This window comes from Aquarana catesbeiana, linkage group LG08 (genome assembly GCF_042186555.1).
Source record: "Aquarana catesbeiana isolate 2022-GZ linkage group LG08, ASM4218655v1, whole genome shotgun sequence".
NCBI classification, from domain to species: domain Eukaryota; kingdom Metazoa; phylum Chordata; class Amphibia; order Anura; family Ranidae; genus Aquarana; species Aquarana catesbeiana.
Window position 1 is genome coordinate 282,078,983 of NC_133331.1, and position 22,828 is coordinate 282,101,810.

General features: G+C 43.1%; 1 protein-coding gene across 1 annotated transcript in view; it reads left to right on the plus strand.

Moving 5' to 3' along the window:
- LOC141106757 (uncharacterized) overlaps nucleotides 1–22,828 on the plus strand; it is a 168,518-nt gene that overhangs the window by 112 nt on the left and 145,578 nt on the right. The window contains exons 2-7 of the mRNA XM_073597684.1: nucleotides 548–674; nucleotides 3,894–4,016; nucleotides 4,103–4,226; nucleotides 4,611–4,708; nucleotides 5,010–5,121; nucleotides 7,807–8,782. Of these exons, the coding sequence (XP_073453785.1) occupies nucleotides 548–674; nucleotides 3,894–4,016; nucleotides 4,103–4,226; nucleotides 4,611–4,708; nucleotides 5,010–5,121; nucleotides 7,807–8,782 (1,560 nt within the window). The remainder of the gene's footprint in view (nucleotides 1–547; nucleotides 675–3,893; nucleotides 4,017–4,102; nucleotides 4,227–4,610; nucleotides 4,709–5,009; nucleotides 5,122–7,806; nucleotides 8,783–22,828) is intronic.

Sequence of the window (22,828 nt, forward strand, 5' to 3'; positions counted from 1 at the left end):
GGGAGAAGGGGGTCCCAGCACTGTGTGTATGGCCTGGACTGGGATCATGTGTTAATAGGAGGCAGGTCACGTGGTTTCTATGCTTTATTATACACCTACAGGGGGCAGTAAGCCCAGCACTGGGGGCAGTTCATGTCCTCTGAGGGACAGAGCTGCTGTTATATAAAGAGACAAATATTATGATGAACTGTCACCCTTTTCCTTGTTCATTTTTTCCCCCATCATCCTTCACTCCATTTCTATGGCTGGGCACCCTTTAGTTGTCGGCACGTTCCTATTCCGGTGTCCTGAAGCCCCCAACGTACACTTACTTGCATTTGTGTAGCTTCACCTCAATCATTTCACACATCTTTGTCCCCATTACAGAGATTCCCCTTACTTCCTGTTGCGTCAGCGGGACAAGGTGAGAGAAAATCTCCTCAGTAGGAGCAGAGACAGCAGTTTAAACCTTACATGAGGTTCTAACCCATCCATGCTATATGTAAAACTAAAAGAAAAAGGAACAGCTGTGGTTTTGTTTTCATTTATTATATATTGAACCTTACAGAGGCCCCTCCCACGAGGAGCAGATTTTGTTTCTGGGATTTTTATTGAAAATGGAGAAGGAGCGGAATCACATGACTGAAAGGTTATTACAGCTCACCCTGGAGATCATCTACCTGCTGACCGGAGAGGTGAGGAGGATTCTGGGAGGTCACATGACGTCACTCTTATCTCTATTAATAAAACCCAGACCTGACCAGAGAGGTGAGGAGGATTCTGGGAGGTCACATGACATCACTCTTATCTCTATTAATAAAATACAGACCTGACTGGAGAGGTGAGGAGGATTCTGGGAGGTCACATGACATCACTCTTATCTCTATTAATAAAACACAGACCTGACCGAGAGGTGAGGAGGATTCTGGGAGGTCACATGACATCACTCTTATCTCTATTAATAAAACACAGTCCTGACCGAGAGGTGAGGAGGATTCTGGGAGGTCACATGACATCACTCTTATCTCTATTAATAAAACACAGACCTGACCAGAGAGGTGAGGAGGATTCTGGGAGGTCACATGACATCACTCTTATCTATTAATAAAACAGACCTGACCGGAGAGGTGAGGAGGATTCTGGGAGGTCACATGACATCAATCATCTGTATTAACCGCTTGTCGACCATATAACTTACATATACGGTGGCAAGGCGGCTCTCCTGCACAGGATCACGTACCTAGTATGTGATCCTGCACTTCTGGATTTGGGGCGTGTGCGCCACCGGTGATCCACTCCCCCTGTGATTTTTACACAGTGGGAGCTGATCTGCGGGTACCGCTGACTCAATGTCCGCCGGCACCGGCCGATCATTAGACTATGTATACAAGGCAGATTGCCATTCTGTCATTAGGGAAGGCATTGCAAAGCAGGAACATGGATCCATGCCTTCCTCTAGTGCAAGCACCTCCCCCAGAGTACACAAGCACTGGCTAGGGACACAGTTAACCCTTTGATCGTCCCTGATGTTAACCCCTTCCCAGCCAGTGTCCTTAGTACAATGACAGTGCATATTTGTTAGCACCGATTACTGTATTAGTGTCACTGGTCCCCAAAAAAGTGTCTGATTTGTCCATCGTAATATCGCAGTCCTGCTATAAGTCGCTGATTGCTGCCATTACTAGTAATAAACAAATAAAAATTCCATAAATATGTCCCATAGTTTGATAATTAAAGGAGATTTCGCGCAATATTTACGTGAGTAATGTGAATGGAAGTAGGGTGAGGACAAAAGTGATTAAAGTATTGGTAACTGTGATAATGTTAATTAGGATCTACGATCTCTAAATTAAAACATAAATCTATTATCACTGATTACCAGTAAAGTGATAGTGCTGTGTTTAAAGTGACTACGTGCAAGTGGTTGAAATAACAAAACGACCATAAGGTGACAACTAGCTAAGATACCATAAATAAATTGATGCAAATAAATATTAGTGAATAAATATCCTTAATTAAAAATAATTTTTAACTGTGGATAATTAATAAAGTGCAACCCATCAAAAGGATAAATATATTATACACAGAGAAAAAAAATCAACAGTTAACTATAATTAATGCAATCATCATGCTGTTAAATGTGCCTAAAAAAGTGATGACAGCATTGTAGAATTGAAACAGAACAGTTCATAAATTCATAGATAGGTGGCGCTATTGCAGAGGTAAAAAAGTCCTTCCATTCAGATCTGTGTATGTCTTATGTGTTGAATGAGTTGTTCCTATAGTGGTGCCTCCTAGTTCAGTCTCTCAGAACTCTCACCTTAAAATAGTAGAAATCAGGCTGTGGTAATATGCTTTTTGAGGTGTGGAAGTACTGTCTGAAAACTTCTCCTTCTTGCTGCTTAATTCTCCTTGTTATCTCCTTATTTCTTCCGCTCTGGTGCAGCTCAGACCCAGGGGGAGAAAAGGGGGGAAGGGGGGGGGGGGAGACAAAGAGAAGGGAGAGGGAGAGAGAAGATAGGCTCCACTAGTGTATTATTGTTTATAAGCAAAGGGAGATATTTATTTGATATATGCTCTTACATTTGCAAGCATACAAATGTTTTTTAGGCACATTTAACAGCATGAAGATTGCATTAATTATAGTTAACTGTTGATTTTTTTTCTCTGTGTATAATATATTTATCCTTTTGATGGGTTGCACTTTATTAATTATCCACAGTTAAAAATTAATTTTAATTAAGGATATTTATTCACTAATATTTATTTGCATCAATTTATTTATGGTATCTTAGCTAGTTGTCACCTTATGGTCGTTTTGTTATTTCAACCACTTGCACGTAGTCACTTTAAACACAGCACTATCACTTTACTGGTAATCAGTGATAATAGATTTATGTTTTAATTTAGATTAAAACATAGATCCTAATTAACATTATCACAGTTACCAATACTTTAATCACTTTTGTCCTCACCCTACTTCCATTCACATTACTCACGTAAATATTGCGCGAAATCTCCTTTAATTATCATTTCATTAAGTGGTTGTGTGAGCACTTTTATTTTGCAGCAATATTTATTTATTAATCTACACTACTTAGTTATCAGTACTTGTCACATCCACCAGCGCGAAGGCAATTTTACCATTCAATGTCCCATAGTTTGTAGATAAACTTTTGCACAAACCAATCAATATACGCTTATTGGGATTTTTCTTTATCAAAAATACGTAGCAGAATACATATTAGAATAAATTTATGAAGAAATTAGATTTTTTACATTTTTTTATTGGATATGTTTTACAGCAGAAAGTAAAGAAAATTTTTTTTTTTCAAAATTGTCATTTAAAAAGTAAAAAACGCAAAGGTGATCAAATACCACTAAAAGAAAGCTCTATTTGTGGGGAAAAAAGGCCAAAAATGTTATTTGGGTACAGCGTTGCACGAAGGCGCAATTGTCAGTTATAGTAACACAGTGCAGTATCACAAAAAATAGCCTGGTCATGAAGAGGGGTAGATCTTCCGAAGGTTAATAAAATACAGACCTGACCGGAGAGGTGAGGAGGATTCTGGGAGGTCACATGACATCACTCTTATCTCTATTAATAAAACACAGACCTGACCGGAGAGGTGAGGAGGATTCTGGGAGGTCACATGACATCACTCTCATCTCTATTAATAAAATACAGACCTGACCGGAGAGGTGAGGAGGATTCTGGGAGGTCACATGACATCACTCTTATCTCTATTAATAAAACACAGACCAGACCGGAGAGGTGAGGAGGATTCTGGGAAGTCACATGACATCACTCTTATCTCTATTAATAAGACACAGACCTGACCGCAGAGGTGAGGGGTATTACTGGGCAGGTAGCCACGTCTTTGTGTAATATTTATTATCATCTTATTATGTAGGATTATGGACCATTAATAAAGAGGTTTGATGATCCCCCATCACCCTCTCTGATATATGAGAGAACCAACGACAAGAAGATTCTAGAAGTCACCCAGAAGATCATTGAGCTGCTGACAGGAGAGGTGAGCGGTGGTGGGAATTCTGGGACATTATCCAGTAACAGACAAGGGATATGTCTGGATGGTGACTGTATCATTGTGTGTGTCAGGTTCCTATAAGGTGTCAGGATGTCACTGTCTATTTCTCCATGGAGGAGTGGGAGTATATAGAAGGACACAAGGATCTCTACAAGGACGTTATGATGGAGAACCTGCTGCCCCTCACATCACCGGGTAAGAGGAGACTTTATTGTAAAGGAGAGAAGATTATTGAGGATTCACCTAGATACACACATCCTCTGATATAAAGACATAGAAACAAGGGAGGTTATTTACTAAAGGCAAATCCACTTTGCACTACAAGTGCACTTGGAAGTAAAGTCGCTGTAGATCCTAGGGGGACATGCATGGGAAATAAAAAACAGCATTTTAGCTTGCACATGATTGGATGATAAAATCAGCAGAGCTTCCCCTCATTTCAGAGCTTCCCCTCAGATCTACGGCGATCTACAGCGACTGCACTTACAAGTGCACTTTCAGTGCACTTGTAGTGCAAAGTGGATTTGCCTTTAGTAAATCAACCCCAATATATTCAGTCAGTGTGTGTGTTTCCTACAGATGGATCCAGTAACAGAAATCCCCCAGAGAGTTGTCCCCGTCCTCTGTATTCCCGGGACTCCACACAGGAACATCAGAAGATCCCTCAGAAGGATCAGGTAGGATGAACTTGTGTGTTGTTTTAAATAAAGGCTGGAAAACCTTCTCTGATCACGTATATTTCCCCCTGATAAGCCAGTACAAGTGGTGCCTGCAGCATGTCAACCCCTTGAATCTCCATGAATGGCTGCAGTGTGTAAATGTTGGGATTTAGGGATTCAGTGGCCAGCATAAATGTCTGAGTACCTGTATGTCCAATATACTTCCACTGTTTGTGAAGTCCATAACACAGTCAGCCTATTATAGGTGATCTTTACTGGTTTTGAATAATATTAATTATGGTTCCTTTGGGTTGTCCAGGGTGAACATCAGATTGCTGTAAAAGTTGAAGTTGGTAATGAAGCAGAAGATCCATATGTGATGGATGATGAGCCATGTAAGGAGGAGGAAATACCTCCAGAGATCAGCACAGGTGAGTAATAAACACTAAATCCAGAGAAGAGTCCCAGATTCTCCTTGTTCAGTCACTACAACAATCTCTTCTTCTCCCCCCTCCTCTGTCAGTAGACATTAATGAGGAGACAGTATGTGCCCAGTGGGGGAGTCAGGAGACATCAGCCTCTATTAGACTCATGATCTGATCTCTTCCTTTTATCCTGTAGATCAGTGTTTCTCAACTCCAGTCCTCAAGGCGCCCCAACAGGTCATGTTTTCAGGATTTCCCTCAGATGAAACAGCTGTGGTAATTACTAAGGCAGTAAAACTGATCAAATCACCTGTGCAAACTAATGGAAAGCCTGAAAACATGACCTGTTGGGGCGCCTTGAGGACTGGAGTTGAGAAACCCTGATGTAGATACCAGTGGCTGCTCTGCTCACTAGCTGCAACATCATAGGTTACCTTTCACATACTGTATATAAAATTGTTACTTTTAGGAGACACTAGAAGGCTTGGTTGTGTAGTAAGAATTATTGAGCGCCACATTGCTATATTAGGTTATTACAGGGGGTGGGTAGATAAATCAAGGATCATGCGCTCCTTGTCTAGGCCTGATCTATTTCTAATTGAAGATCCTATTTCTTTCAAGTAGAAGTTAAGTTATTTGGCAGTACTGTGTAATAGAAGAAGTAGAGAATCATTGTGAAGGACATATCCCAAGGGATCTATCACCCACTTATTCAGTTTAGAGACTCTAGATCAGTGGTCTCCAGACTGCTGCCATTTGCTTGCTTTTATCCAGCACTTGAGGTGCTATATTATTCACTGACACCAATGAAGGGCACAATTCCTCCCAATGACATCAACGATGGGGCACAGTTTCTCCCAATGGCACCAATGATGGGGCACCATTCCTTCCAATGACAAACAAGCAAGTCCATCTGTAACACCAAATTAGAAAATTATCCTATTGGGAGGATTTCTTTCCTTTAGAGAGCGTTTATCCTTTAAGTTTTAGAGTGAGCTCTTGTAACATGCTTCCCCTTAAAGAGGACCTTCACGTTCCCCCGCCACTTTCCACCATCTTGTCCCAGGGAATTCACTTCACACTTCCTAGATTTTCGCCTAGGCATTTATGACATTTCACTTACTCTCAGCCTCTACGAATAACCACGGAATGCATCCTACCCCGTTTCCCCGAAAATAAGACCTAGCGTGATTGTCGGTGATGGCTGCAATATAAGCCCTACCCCCCAAATAAGCCCTAGTTAAAATCCTTGTAGGTCTTATTTTCAGGGTAGGGCTTATTTTTGGGGAAACCGGGTAGGGCTTATATTGCAGCCATCACCGACAATCACGCTAGGTCTTATTTTCGGGGAAACAGGGTAGGAGGCCACAGGGTGTGCTACTGTGCTAACACTGTGGCACATTAACAGGGAGGCAGCAGTCTCTTTCTGGCACTTGTAGCCACACCCCTAATGACACGGCATATGCACTTCATCAGGTGGCTGGCTGAAAGAATCCAGAAGAGACAGCTGGCTCTTGGTAAAAGTGGCAGCACAGGACCCGGTGTGCAGCAGCTGCATGGTGGATCCCTATAGAACAGTGGTCTCCAAACTGTGGTCCGGGGGGGGGCCAGATGCGGCCCTTTGTTTGCTTTAATCTGGCCCTTGGGACACTTTTCCTCCAGCTGCCACCAATGATGGGACACCACTTCTCCCACTGACACCATGATGTGGCACTATTCTTCCCACTGACACCAGTGATGGGGCACTATTGCTCCCACTGACACCAACGATGGGGCACTATTTCTCCCATTGACACCAACAACGAAGTACTATTCCTCCCACTGGCACCAACAATGGGGCACTATTCCTCCCACTGGCACCAACGATGGGCACTATTCCACCCACTCATACCAACAATGAGACACTATTCCTCGCACTAAAACCAATGATGGGGCACCATTCTTCCCACTGGCACCTACGATGGGGCACAATTCCTCCCACTGGCACAAATGATGGGGCACCATTCCTCCCACTGGCACAAATGATGGGGTACTATTCCTCCCACTGACACCAACAATGGGGCACCATTCCTCCCGCTTGCACCAACAATAGGGCACTGTTCCTCCCACTCATACCAACAATGAGACACTATTCCTCCCACTAAAACCAATGATGGGGCACCAATCCTCCCACTGCACCAATGATGGGGCACTATTCTTCCCACTGACACCAACAAAGGGGCACCATTCTTCCCACTGGCATGAATGATAGGGTACTATTCCCTCCGCTGGCACCAACAATGGGGCACTGATCCTCCCACTTATACCAACAATAAGGCACTATTCCTCCCACTAAAACCAATGATGGGACACTGTTCCTCCTACTCATACCAACAATAAGACACTATTACTCCCACTCATACCAACAATAAGACACTATTCCTCACACTAAAACCAATGATGGGGCACTATTGCCAGCTGCAAAACCCCAGTAGAAACAGCTCCTGATGACATCACAGCTTAAAATGGCAGTGCAGGACCTGATATGCAGCAGTGGCATGATTGATCCCTCAGAACATCATTAGATCGTTGGGCCTGTGAGAATGTTTTTTTGTGATATACCCATCGAAAAATGGAAAGGTAAGTTCCTCTTACCTCAATTTTTCAAAAGTTTTCCGAGAAGTCAATTCACCATGTTCCTATTCCTTTCAGGTGGATCAAACGACAGCATGAAAAAAAGTCCTGTCATCATTCCAGGTGGGGAAGTAGGAGATGATTACCTCACCCCAGATTTTCCAGAAGAAAACCCCATTACTTCAAATCTCCTTTTGGAACATGGAGAGCTTTCATCTTATCCATGGAACGAGACCCAGTTTTCTGATGAACTTCATTCTGTCATCCATGGCACATGTCCTACAGGAGCTGAAATGTTTCCTCATTTTGTTCATAGCGAATATTATACCACCAGTGAACATTTCATTGAGCAGAGACCTCAAAGGACAGAGAGGACCTATCTGTGTCCCGAATGTGGGAAATGTTTTATTAAAAAATATCTTCTCCATCATCATCAGACCAGCCATGTCAGAGACAGAGAAGCTTCTTCTGAACCAGGGAAATGTCCTAAACAGAAAACAGCTGCTCTGCGACCTAAAAGACTTCACGCAAGGGCAAAACCGTTCTCGTGTTTAGAGTGTGGGAAGAGTTTTTCTCAGAGAGGCCACCTCAGTTCCCACAAGACAACTCACACGGGAGAGAAACCGTTTTGCTGCTCTGAATGCGGGAAATGTTTTTCCCAGAAGTCGTCTCTGCTTACGCATGAAAAGCTTCACACCGGGGTGAAGCCGCATTCGTGCTCTGAATGTGGAAAGTCTTTTATCCGTAGGTCAGTCCTCAGTTTGCACGAAAGGGTTCACACGGGGGAGAAGCCGTATCCATGTTCGGAATGCGGGAGGCGGTTTTCACAGAGGACTCATCTTATCGTTCACAAAAGAACTCACACTGGGGAGAAGCCGTATTCCTGTTCTGGATGTGGCAAGTGTTTCTCCCGGAAAACCTACCTAGACAAACATCACCAATCTCTCGGGAAATGCTTTAATAACCAGTCAAGATTTTTTCTTCAGGAGAGATCCTGCACCACCAAGGAGGCGCCTTCTTGTGACGGATTTGGGAACTCTTTTCAGTGGGGAATGTCTTAACTCTGTTGTTAGCGGGCACATGGTCTCTATGACTAAGCCCCCGGTCGGTAAGGTGAAACGCGTTGGAAGGGGGCGTGGCCTGTGAAGGAGAGCTGCCATTTTATGCAGCTATATCCACACTGTTGTCAGGTTGGGGATGCAGCTTCCTAGTATATCATCCATCTGTCACTGGGGGATAAGTCAACACATACGCTGGCACCCCTATCTCTGAGGACCAGAGGGTCTGCTCATCACTCAGCTTTGGGGGCACATGGTGTTTAGAAACCGGCATCAGGCCAAAAGTCTGGAGAAGTGGTTCACATTTCTGTCCGTAAGGTGGAAGAGCTAGATTCAGGGTTGGAGTGTTCCAGAACCAACAAGAGTGATGTCAAGGACAGCCCTGAATTCTTGGGGCATGGCAGGCTAATTGTAAGCATGTGCAGAGCAAAGCAACAGATTTGCTTAACGTTCCCCCCTGTCCAGCCTGCTCTTCATTCCTCCAAAACTCTGCCTGGCCACAGGGAATGAAGATGGAATTTCTGTATAAGCTGTAGGTCACTAAGCGAACAACATTGTGATGTTGGAGGAAGGGGAGAGAGTTACATGCACCCACTATACACAAAAGTACTATTTTTTTTTTACCAGCTTCCGAGCAATGCAGAATGAGATTGAAAAGTAGGTGAGTATGTGCTGCTGGGAGGGGTGAGACTACAAAGAAAGTCATCCTTCCCTGGCCTACACTATCTCTAAGGCACATGTGTCAAACACAAGGCCCGCGGGCAGAATCCGGCCCTCCAGGTAATTTCATGTGGCCCTCGCACCCAGCGTTTTTCTTTCAGCCAAACCATGGTGGAAACTCTTACAGATCCCTGCTTTCCTGCAATCACGGTGGGGATAAGGGAGATGCAGACGCAGGTGCAGTGGTGTAGGATGGGGCATCATCTGGTAAACTGCACTGTGTTCCTCACCTGTACCCAGGTACACAGATTCCAACCAATGACTGTCCTGCAAGTGAGGGGGGGCAGAGCTGACTACACTGCCAGAAGGTACTAGAGCCAGGCCGGGTGGGTGAGATGCGGGGAAACGTATGAGGGGGGGGGGGATGAGGGCTGTTGAGAGAGATGTGTGCACAGGTGGGGGGTGGGGAAGAGTAGTGCAGAGGTCAGAGGCAAGGAGGGGTGAAAGTGAGATGTGAACAGCCCAGAGAGCTGAACCCTGCACACAGCACGCCGCTGCACTCTGTACGTACTGTACCCCTAAACTCTGCACTCTGTGCATAGGGCACCCCAAAACTGCACTCTGTACATAGCACGCCCCTAAACCCTGTACTCAGTATGTAGTGCACTGCTCAACCAGGCACTCTGTACACAGCACACCCATGCATTCTGTACGTACTGCACCCTTGAACTCTGTGCATAGGGCACCCCAAAACCGCACTTTGTACATAGCACGCCCCTGAACCCTGCACTTGATACATAGCACACCCCTGAATTCTGCACTCTGTACATAGGGCACCCCCAAACTCTGCACTTTGTACATAGGGCACCTCTGAACTCTGCACATAAAGCACTCCTGGTATTTTTTGCCCCTTTAAGATCCTCCTACTGCAATTTGTCCACACCCACCATTTGATGCGGTTTGGCAGGGGAGGGCGTGGTTGACTTCCTTCACCTATTCTCTGAGGGGAAAAAGCCCTGGGTAAATTGATATACCCTGTAGTCTTACAGATACAACTGGCCTTTTGAGGGAAACCATAATGCCCATGTGGACTGAGATAAAATTGAGTTTCACGCCCCTGCTCCAAGGCATCAACAGTGCAGAGATGTACTGTAGGTACATTGTGGTACCTGTATTAGTCTTAAAGTCAGTCCTTGCCTCTATGAGGAGCCCCTTGTATTCTAGATCCAGGCTGCACATGGTGCCTTCAAGGGTAACTCCATGGAAAAAAATCTAGCAAATAGAAAAAAAATAATATAGCATGTAAAGTACAACTGCTACACAAGCCACAATAATTTGATGTTAATAAAAATGACCTTTTCTATTCAATCTGCGTCTGTAGTAATTTTCTGTAGAATTAAATTCCATATGACAACCTGGAGGTTGTTGGTGTACAGAACTTCCCTTGGAAATATAATTTTCCGCTTGCATTATTGACTCACTGATTTTCCCAGAAGTCTACACTAAGCTATAAGTCAGATTTTAGGCACCCCCTGCAATAGGAATTTCAGTTTTGGTGAGATACTTCCCATAGGAATAAAGCCTTTTAACCACTTACCGACCAGCTCCTGTACATATACGTCGGCACTTTGAAGATGGATATCTCGGTAACGGCAGCAGTTGCTGCCACAACCAAGGTATCCATCTTTACAGGAGCTGGTTCTGTGTACGATAATGGTGGTCTCTGCGGCGGGTTCGCCGCGAGATCACCGTTATCGGCGGCGGGAGAGGTGCCACCCCCCCTCCCGCCGCTCTCCCGCACCCTCCGCCGCTTACCGGAGCCGTCGGTAGCGGCGGAGGCGATCGGGACCTTTCAGTGCCTGGGTATGGAGACGAGTGAGGCTCCATTGGACAGCTGAAGCGACGTCATTACATCAGCTCTGCCCACTTTTCTTAAAGGCATATTTTTTTTATGTCATTTTTTCAAACGACTTTTTTTTTTTTTTTTTTTGCATCTTAGTCCAAATATGAGATCTGAGGACTTTTTGACCCCAGATCTCATATTTAAGAGGACCTGTCATGCTTTTTTCTCTTACAAGGGATGTTTACATTCCTTGTAATAGGAATAAAAGTGACACCATTTTTTTTTTCTAAAACAGTGTAAAAATAAAAAAAAATATTGTAAAATAAATAATAAAAAAAAAAAAAAAAATTTTTTAAAACCCCCCGTCCCGACGAGCTCGCGCGCAGAAGCGAACGCATACGCTAGTGGTGCCCGCATATGAAAACAGTGGCCAAACCACACATGTGAGGTATCGCCATGACCGGTAGAGCGAGAGCAATAATTCTAGCCCTAGACCTCCTCTGTAGCGCAAAACATGCAACCTGTAGAATTTTTTAAACGACGCCTATGGAGATTTTTAAGGGTAAAAGTTTGATGCCATTCCACGAGCAGGCGCAATTTTGAAGCGTGACATGTTGGGTATCAATTTACTTGGTGTAACATTATATTTCACAATATAAAAAAAAATTGGGCTAACTTTACTGTTGTTTTTTTTTTTTTTTATTCAAAAAAAGTGCGTTATAAGACCGCTGCGCAAATACGGTGCAAAAAAGGGTATTTCAATGACCGCCATTTTATTCTCTAGGGTGTTAGAAAAAAAACAATATATAATGTTTGGGGGTTCTAAGTAATTTTCTAGCAAAAAAAACTGTTTTAAACATGTAAACACCTAAAATCCAAAACGAGGCTGGTCCACAGACCACTCAGCTTTTCTCATTAGAACACTGAGAGTGCACCAGCTGATTACTACGAACCAGACCCTTCCATTCAGAATCAGTCTGGTGAAACAAACAGCTATTTCTTCGAAACAACTAAAGGTAAGTTTGTGCTACAAGGCTTGCTAAATTTCTTGCAGTGTAAATAAATCAGCCGGAGGGGATTGTTTTTTTCTTAACAAAAGTTACTCTTCAACTTCCATGCAAGTAGAGATTATGCCCTCTCCATTTCTCAAATGTTTCAAGTTGGGTGGGCAGTACAGGCTCTGGTCTTTGACAGTCAAAGAGTATGCCAAGGCACAAACATATATATAGAATACATCTCAGCAACACATGTACATTGTCCCATGTTTTATCCTTTTAAACTCTGCAAGTACAGAAAAATAACTCTTTATGTGTCGGAAGTATAGTGTGCTCCTATGTTCCTGTTTGAGCTGACAACACCTTGTCCTTTGAGCATGTGGTATCAGCCATGCCCACTTCCTTTCTGATGGATTACAAAGGACACAGCGCTTTCCTCATCTCCATAACCCCTCTTGATACATAGGAAGTTCTCTCTACTCTCTATTCCCTGGAAACTTGCATCTCCACACACAAAAAAACGCAAACTTGTATCTTCACAAATAAAAACACAAACTTGCATCTCTACACAAAAAAAAAAAAAACATTTGAAGTTGCAGTAGCTATCTTCGGACTGCCATCTTTTTTGTGTCTGAAGAACGTCAGTCACCATCAAACCCCTCTTCTGATCTGTACTGTTGTTACCTCTCACAGCTATTAGCTTTCTCAATCCCCTTACAGCTGTTTTGTGAATAAACACATCCCCAGCATTCCTTTAGATATGCATGCCCCTCTCTGCTGGCTACTGGATGCTTCAGGCGTTAGCTGTGCAATCTGCTGATCACCTAAATAAAGTTCACTCAGGCAAACGATCAGCCGATTGAACAGATAAAGTCTGCAGCATCCAGTGGCTACCAAGGAAGAGCATAAACAAAAATCTTGTGAGCAGCCATCAAAAAACATATATTTCACTGTCAGCCACAAGCACTTCTCACATTCCCATAAATGTGTTTAAAGCATATATAAAAAAAAACAAGTGTGCCGCGCTACACTGATTGTTTGATTGTTTTTTTTTTTATGTACCAAGGAAGAACATGCACAGCTAAAGGGATGCCAGGGTGTGTTCTTTCATATAACGCTCGGGATCTTAAAAGATGATCCAAGGCAGGGAGCTGTGACGTTTACAGGGGACAAAGCCCAACAGAAACACCTAGTGATTACGCCACTGGGTCTCAAAAGCAGTATTTCTTTTATTCATTTGATTTTAAAAAGTTTTGGGCATTTTGATCGTGGTGGTGAGAAGGGAAGGTTTTACATGCATATGCTGGTTTCAGCTAAATCACAAATACTGTAAGTTAGCACCAATATCTTAGAAACATTTTAGGCCAGGTTAGGTACATTTCAAGGCCCAATTTGTTTTAGGAAATTAGGGAAAAAACATGATTTATAGTTAATTACCTTGGTTTACCCATTTTTAACCAGGATCCCAGCGGCAGTCATGCACATCGCAGCTCACAAAAAGACCAAAGCAGACCAAACCAACAAAGGTCAAACCAGAGAATAATGGAGATTCAGAATCATGTAAGAATTAAAATAAAAACTAAAAAAGTATTTTGAAAAACAATTATGGGTATGATATATTTTGTATCGATCAAAGGTAAGTTTCACGTTAAAGAGAACCAGTGAGGGCAGACCAACCTTTAAGTTTTAAATTGCTATATTAATGCGGGTGTACTATAAAAAAATAAATAAATAAATAATTAATTAAAAAAAAAAAAAAAAAAAAAAAAAATATATATATATATATATATATATATATATATTTTTTATAGTACACCCGCATTAATATAGCAATTTAAAACTTAAAGGTTGGTCTGCTATCACTGGTTCTCTTTAACGAACGTGAAACTTACCTTTTTATCTTTGATTGATACAAAATATATCATACCCATAATTGTTTTTCAAAATACTTTTTTAGTTTTTATTTTCATTCTTAACATGATTCTGAATCTCCATTATTCTCTGGTTTGACCTTTGTCGGTTTGGTCTGCTTCGGCCTTTTTGGGGCCTATATTATATATATATATATATATATATATATATATATATATATATATATATATATATATGACCCATTTTTATATAAAGTTGATATGCTATTAAATATATATATATGTACAGTATCTCACAAAAGTGAGTACACCCCTCACATTTTTGTAAATATTTTATTCTATCTTTTCATGTGATAACTCTGAAGAAATGACACTGCTACAATGTAAAGTAGTGAGTGTACAGCTTGTATAACAGTGTAAATTTGCTGTCCCCTCAAAATAACTCAACAAACAGCCATTAATGTCTAAACCGCTGGCAACAAAAGTGAGTACACCCCTAAGTGAAAATGTCCAAATTGGGCCCAATTAGCTATTTTCCCTCCCCGGTGTCATGTGACTCGTTAGTGTTACAAGGTCTCAGGTGTGAATAAGGAGCAGGTGTGTTAAATTTGGTGTTATCGCTCTCACTCTCTCATACTTGTCACTGGAAGTTCAATAAGGCACCTAATGGAAAAGAACTCTCTGAGGATCTGAAAAAAAGAATTGTTGCTCTACATAAAGATAGCCTAGGCTATAAGAAGATTGCCAAGACCCTGAAACTGAGCTGCAGCACATTGACCAAGACCATACAGCAGTTTAACAGAACAGGTTCCCCTCAGAACAGGCCTCGCCATGGTCATCCAAAGAAGTTGAGTGCACGTGCTCAGCGTCATATCCAGAGGTTGTCTTTGGGAAATAGATGTATGATTACTGCCAGCATTGCTGCAGAGGCTGAAGGGGTGGGGGGTCAGCCTGTCAGTGCTCAGACCATATACCACACACTGCATCAAATTGGTCTGCATGGCTGTCGTCCCAGAAGGAAGCCTCTTCTAAAGATGATGCACAAGAAAGCCTGCAAACGGTTTTCTGAAGACAAGCAGACTAAGGATATGGATTACTGGAACCATGTCCTGTGGTCTGATGAGACCAAGATGAACTTATTTGGTTCAGATGGTACCAAGCGTGTGTGGTGGCAACCAGGTGAGGAGTACAAAGACAAGTGTGTCTTGCCTACAGTCAAGCATGGTGGTGGGAGTGTCATGATCTGGGGCTGCATGAGTGCTGCCAGCACTGGGGGGCTACAGTTCATTGAGGGAACCATGAATGTCAACATGTACTGTGACATACTGAAGCAGAGCATGATCCCCTCCCTTCAGGGACTGGGCCGCAGGGCAGTATTCCAACATGATAACGACCCCAAACACACCTCCAAGATGACCACTGCCTTGCTAAAGAAGCTGAGGGTAAAAGTGGTGGACTGGCCAAGCATGTCTCCAGACCTAAACCCTATTGAGCATCTGTGGGGCATCCTCAAATGGAAGGTGGAGGAGCGCAAGGTCTCTAACATCCACCAGCTCTGTGATGTCGTCAAGAAGGAGTGGAAGAGGACTCCAGTGGCAACCTGTGAAGCTCTGGTGAACTCCATGCCCAAGGGGGTTAAAGGCAGTGCTGGAAAATATTGATGGCCACACAAAATATTGACACTTTGGGCCCAATTTGGACATTTTCACTTAGGGGTGTACTCACTTTTGTTGCCAGCGGTTCAGACATTAATGGCTGTGTGTTGAGTTATTTTGAGCGGACAGCAAATTTACACTGTTATACAAGCTGTACATTCACTACTTTACATTGTAGCAAAGTGTCATTTCTTCAGTATTGTCACATGAAAAGATAGAATAAAATATTTAAAAAAAATGTGAGGGGTGTACTCACTTTTGTGAGATACTGTGTGTGTATATATATATATATATATATATATATATATATTTCAGGTCAAGTGTAGCACCTTTCATGACGGTCAGTCCAGTGAAGTATGTGTCAGGGCTTTCTGTACACTTTTTTCAAAAGTAAAGTTCATAAATCTTACACAGAAAGTCACCCCTTGCTATGGTTGCCAGCATCACAACAAATATAATTTTTCCATCCTCTCTGATCCCCATCAGACTCCCCCCTTATATCAGGGTCCCCATCAGAGTCCCCTCTTATGTCAACATCGCAAATGGAATCCCCCTTACATCAGGGTCCCCATCAGTGTCCCCCTTTATGCTAGGGTCCCCAATAGAGTCCTCCTTACATCAAGGTCCCCACGTATGTAAAGGTCCCCATCAGAGCCCCCTTACATCAGGGTCCCCATCAGAGTTCTTCTTTATGTCAGGGTCCCCATCAGAGCATCCCTTACATCAGAGTCCCCCTTACAACAGGGTCCCCACCAAGTTCCACCTTACATCGAAGTCCTTATTAGAGTGCCCCCCCCTAAAGATTGGAGGAACTGGGGGAAATTGTGGATGATGAGGGGAAACAGAGACCAAAGGTGGACCTGAAGACCTGTGTAAGTGCTCAGTGACCCTAGCTGTGGGCTGGATAAAATCTTGCAGCGGCCTGTAGTTTGGAGACCCCCTCTTTGGACCATCTGACACAATGACTCTTTATCTAACAAATCAGACCAGACACTTGGCTGACAATTGTAACCACATTTATTTCTTTACGAACGTAGTAAAAAAAACAAAGAAAAAAAAAAAACTGAGCAGTTAACACGATCCAGGAAACACCGCAACTGTGGTAAAGTCAGACCGTCAGCACAATTTACCTGTAAAAGGAGTCAGAGGTGACTTGAAAAGTAATGGACCTCCAGGAGAGATGAAGAGAATCTAAGAAGGAAAAAGGTTCACCGATCACAAGGCAATACACTGGGTCACCCTCTTGGCTGACTGGATAGCAGAAGCAGAGAGGGGACTCATCCTATGCCCCAAACCACCCACAAATCCAAAGTAAAGTGAAAAAAACATGCGTTAGGATTCAACACAAGTGTAACTTTATTGTCACAGAAAAACAGACACTTAGGACCTCCCCCTTCTGACATGTTTCACCCAATAGCTGGGCTTAATTGTACCATTTCTAGAATTAAAGTGGTTGTAATCCACAGACATTAAATATGAACAAAGCATATCCCTTTATAGTCTGCACTTCTCAATACAGAGCACTAAGTGCAATTTCTGTCTGCTGCCTCATTCCTCTATTATCAGCATGAAACACTTCTGACAAGTTTTCCTGACACCAAGAGAAAAAGGTAACAGGGGAGGGAGCTACAGCTGATTGACAGCCTCAGCTCTCAGACCTCTCCACACAGAGCTCTGTAGAGTGCAACTTCAGCTCCCCTTTCCCTGTTTTCTGAACTCTCAGACAAGCATTAGAAATTCTGCACTTTGAATGGCTGTAAAGAGTGCTGCAGATAAACAGGTACAACTTATATAGGAGGATTTGTTTCATCTCTGTGTATCACCTGAGGCCAGTCACTTCACTGGGTATATGGAAAGATTTACAACCACATGTTTTTGAGTGAATCACATCAGACGAGGAGGTCCCAGGAGAGCGGGGGGGGCTTTGCGTCTGCTTATCCGGCACAATAAAGTTCAGCTGTCAGCTTTTCCTCCTTTGGATTCATTGAGGTAAAGGTAGAAAGAGTGGGGACATTTAGGTAGGTTCCAGAATGCCCCATGACACCCAAAGGTCTGAGACGTTCAATGATGCAGGTAATTCCATATTCGTCAATGAGGCCGCGCACTATGCAGATTGCAAATCCACTAATCTCAGCCCAGACATGAGTGGACTGTCCCGGGCAGATCTTTATTCTTGTCTGAGCAACGACATTCCAAAAACATTGCTTAGTAGAAAACAGAAAGTCTGGTCAAGGTCAAAGTATAAGGAAGCAAAAGGAAGTCTCCCAGTGATGATGACATCACTGGGTCCAAAAACAAGGTACATCATGAAATGGAAAGGTTTTATTTAATAAGGGTTAATGTTTCAGGCTAAAGTGACTGGCCTCGGGTGATACAGAGATGAAACAAAGCCTCCTACATAAGTTGTACCGGTTTATCTGCAGCCTTTTCTTCTCTACAGCTGTTTAACCACTTTCCGCCCGTAACCCGTCATATGACGTCGCAGACTGAGTGGGAATATCTGAATCATGGGTGCAGCTGCAGGCCGCTTGATTGTTTTACGGTGCTTCTACCGACTCACCCGTGCAACCGGCTGGTGGCAGCCGTTTACCATAGAGCTGACCGAGGACCAGATGGTCCCTGATCATCTCCATGACCTTCAGAGGCTGGGTGCGATGTTATGACGTCACGTCTGGCCTTAGCAGTGGTAAACACCGCCATTGCCTTGGCTGGGAAGCTGAGATTGTTTTTCTTTTTTTATATTTTAGGCTTTCCAGCCTAGAGGTGAGATGTGGGGACTTAATAGACCCAAGATCTCGCTGTAAAGAGGACCTGTCATGCCATATTCCTATTACAAGGGATGTTTACATTCCTTGTAATAGGAATAAAAGTGTTTAAAAAAATGTAAAAGGGAAAGATTCAAAATAAAAAATTAAAAGTAAAATAAACAATAAAAGAAAAAAGTTTTTTTAAAGCGCCCCTGTCGTGCGCAGAAGTGAACGCATACGTACGTCGCGCCTGCATATGCAAACGGCATTTAAACCACACATGTGAGGTATCGCCGCGAACATTAGAGCAAGAGCAATAATTCTAGTGTAAGACCTTCTCTGTAATTAGACTGGTAACCTGTAAAAAATGTTAAAACGTCGCCTATGGAGATTTTTAAGTACCAAAGTATGGCACCATTCCACGAGCGTGCGTAATTTTAAAGCATGACATGTTAGGTATCTATTTACTCAGCGTAACATCATCTTTCACATTATACAAAAAAAAAATAAAAAATTGGGTTAACCTTAGTGTTTTGTTTTTTTTTAAATCATGAAACATTTTTTTTCCCAAAAAAAAACGCATTTGAAAAATTGCTGCCCAAATACTGTGCCACATAAAAAGATGCAACGCCATTTTATTCCCTAGGGTCTCTGCTAAAAAACATATACAGTGGGGATGGAAAGTATTCAGACCCCCTTAAATGTTTCACTCTTTGTTATATTGCAGCCATTTGCTAAAATCATTTAAAGCAGAGTTCCACCCAAAAGTGGAACTTCCGCTCATCGGATTCCTCCCCCCCCCCCCGGTATCACAGTTGGCACCTTTCAGGGGGGAGGGGGGTGCAGATACCTGTCTAAGACAGGTATCTGCACCCACTTCCGGGAATAGACTCCCATGGGAGTCACGCCCCCTCCTGCACTCCCCCGCTGTCTCCTGGGAAAGACACAGGTCCCAGGAGATAGCGGGGACCATTGAGAAAGCGCAGCGCGACTCGCGCATACGCAGTAGGGAATCGGGAAGTGAAGCCGCAACGCTTCACTTCCTGATTCCCTCACTGAGAATGGCGGCGGCAGCACCCGAGGATCGAGGGACGGTTTGGTCTCTGGTGCCAACATCGCTGGACCCCGGGACAGGTGAGTGACCTTATTTTAAAAGTCAGCAGCTGCAGTATTTGCAGCTGCTGACATCTAAAAAATTTTTTTTCGCGGGACTCCCACTTTAAGTTAATGTACACACAGCACCCCATATTGACAGAAAAACACAGAATTGTTGACATTTTTTCAGATTTATTAAAAAAGAAAAACTGAAATATCACATGGTCCTAAGTATTCAGACCCTTTGCTCGGTATTTAGTAGAAGCCCCCTTTTGATCTAATACAGACATGAATCTTTTTGGGAAAGATGCAACAAGTTTTTCACACCTGGATTTGGGGATCCTCTGCCATTCCTCCTTGCAGATCCTCTCCAGTTCTGTCAGGTTGGATGGTAAACGTTGGTGGACAGCCATTTTTAGGTCTCTCCAGAGATGCTCAGTATGGTTTAAGTCAGGGCTCTGGCTGGGCCATTCAAGAACTGTCACAGAGTTGTTGTGAAGCCACTCCTTCGTTATTTTAGCTATGTGCTTAGGGTCATTGTCTTGTTGGACGGTAAACCTTCGGCCCAGTCTGAGGTCCTGAGCACTCTGGAGAAGGTTTTTGTCCAGGATATCCCTGTACTTGGCCGCATTCATCTTTCCCTCGATTGCAACCAGTCGTCCTGTCCCTGCAGCTGAAAAACACCCCCACAGCATGATGCTGCCACCACCAGGCTTCACTGTTGGGACTGTATTGGACAGGTGATAAGCAGTGCCTGGTTTTCTCCACACATACCGCTTATAATTAAGGCCAAAAAGTTCTATCTTGGTCTCATCAGACCAGAGAATCTTATTTCTCACCATCTTGGAGTCCTTCAGGTGTTTTTTTTAGCAAACTCCATGCGGGCTTTCATGTGTCTTGCACTGAGGAGAGGCTTCCGTCGGGCCACTCTACCATAAAGCCCCGACTGGTGGAGGGCTGCAGTGATGGTTGACTTTCTACAACTTTCTCCCATCTCCCGACTGCATCTCTGGAGCTCAGCCACAGTGATCTTTGGGTTCTTCTTTACCTCTCTCACCAAGGCTCTTCTCCCCCGATAGCTCAGTTTGGCCGGACGGCCAGCTCTAGGAAGGGTTCTGGTCGTCCCAAACGTCTTCCATTTAAGGATTATGGAGGCCACTGTGCTCTTAGGAACCTTAAGTGCAGCAGAAATGTTTTTGTAACCTTGGCCAGATCTGTGCCTTGCCACAATTCTGTCTCTGAGATCTTCAGGCAGTTCCTTTGACCTCATGATTCTCATTTGCTCTGACATGCACCGTGAGCTGTAAGGTCTTATATAGACAGGTGTGTGGCTTTCCTAATCAAGTCCAATCAGTATAATCAAACACAGCTGGACTCAAATGAAGATGTAGAACCATCTCAAGGATGATCAGAAGAAATGGACAGCACCTGAGTTAAATATATGAGTGTCACAGCAAAGGGTCTGAATACTTAGGACCATGTGATATTTCAGTTTTTCTTTTTTAATAAATCTGCAAAAATGTCAAAAATTCTGTGTTTTTCTGTCAATATGGGGTGCTGTGTGTACATTAATGAGGAAAAAAATGAACTTAAATGATTTTAGCAAATGGCTGCAATATAACAAAGAGTGAAAAATGTAAGGGGGTCTGAATACTTTATGTCCCCACTGTATAATGTTTTGGGGTTCTGAGTAATTTTCTAGCAAAACAAATACGATTTTTACATGTAAGAGAGAAGTATCCGAATTGGCCTGGGTGGCAAGTAGTTAAAGTCCAGAATTTATAAAGCTTTTCTGAGAGTTCAGAAAACAGGGGGCGGAGAGCTGAAGTTACACTCTGCATAGTGCAGTGAAGAGAGCTCTGAGAGCTGATTGGAGGGATGGGACACCCCCCCCCCCTCCACACATCACACAGGTACAGAGCTGAGGCTGTGAATCAGCTGGAGGTCCCTCCCCCGTCACAATTTTTTTTCTCAGTGTCAGGAAAACTTGTCAGAAGGGATTCATGCTGATAGCAGAGGAATGAAACAGCAGACAGAAATTACACTTAGTGGTTGGATTGAGACAAGTACACACTGTAGGGGGATATGCTTTATAGCAGGAATATGCTGAGGTTTACAATGACTTTTAGGATTAGGCCTAGGGGAGGTTAAGGGTGAAGTCCTGAGGTAAGGTTAAGTTTCCATGTTTGCTTGGTTCAGCTTAGAGAAGAATCAAGTACTAAAGAGTAACTCCACTTCTGTTGAGAAAGAAACAATCCCCTCTAGGTGATCTATACACATTGCAAGGATTTTTACAACCTTTTTCCCTGAAGAAATAACTGTTTGCATCATTGTGTCAATGGCAGACTTATTCTGAATGGGGAGGTCTGCTTCATTATAATCACCTGATGCACGCTAAGTGTTCTCATGAGAAAAGCTGCAGTGTCTGCATCCCTCCCAAAACTGAGATTCCTACTGCCTAAAATCTGACTTGTATGTTGCAGACAGTGAGCCAATCACACAAGCAGGAAATGACAGGAGATAACATGCAAGGGATGCTCTTTTCTGGATCTGTTTGGTTCCATCAAGGCATTCCTTTAAGCCCTTAGTTTTGTTACCCATATTGGCACGTTGAGATCCTTGCAGGCTCCTCTGGTTTGTAGGCCTCACCCAATACTAAGTAACCTTTCTTGAATTTTCTTTCCTTACTGTTTTTGAGGCCTGGCTGGGCTTGTATCCCTTGCATCTTATCTGACCCTATTGATGGGATCTCTGTAGACCTGCATTTTCGCTTCTTAACAAATACATCGAGTTTATAATGCACGCGTTATCTCCTGATGAAGACACTTTATGAGTTGAAATGCGTTGAGGTTTTTCAGGCTCACATTGGAGACATCTTCATCAATAGATGCTGTAATCATTGATGTATTTGTTTGTTATATGTCTCATGTATGGCTACATATTTTAAGTTGTGTTAATAATACATCTTTTTAAAATATTTTTAATGGTTATTTGGGAAAGTCACACTCCATTATTTGTCTACTCTTTACTAGGGATAAGGTACCTCCTTACAAGCCGGGTTAGTTCTACGCAATTTATAAATTCTAGACTTTAAACAGATGTAGAGAAGAGAGAACAGTAGATAAACAGGTACAACGTATGTAGGAGGATTTGTTTCATCTCTGTGTATCACCTGA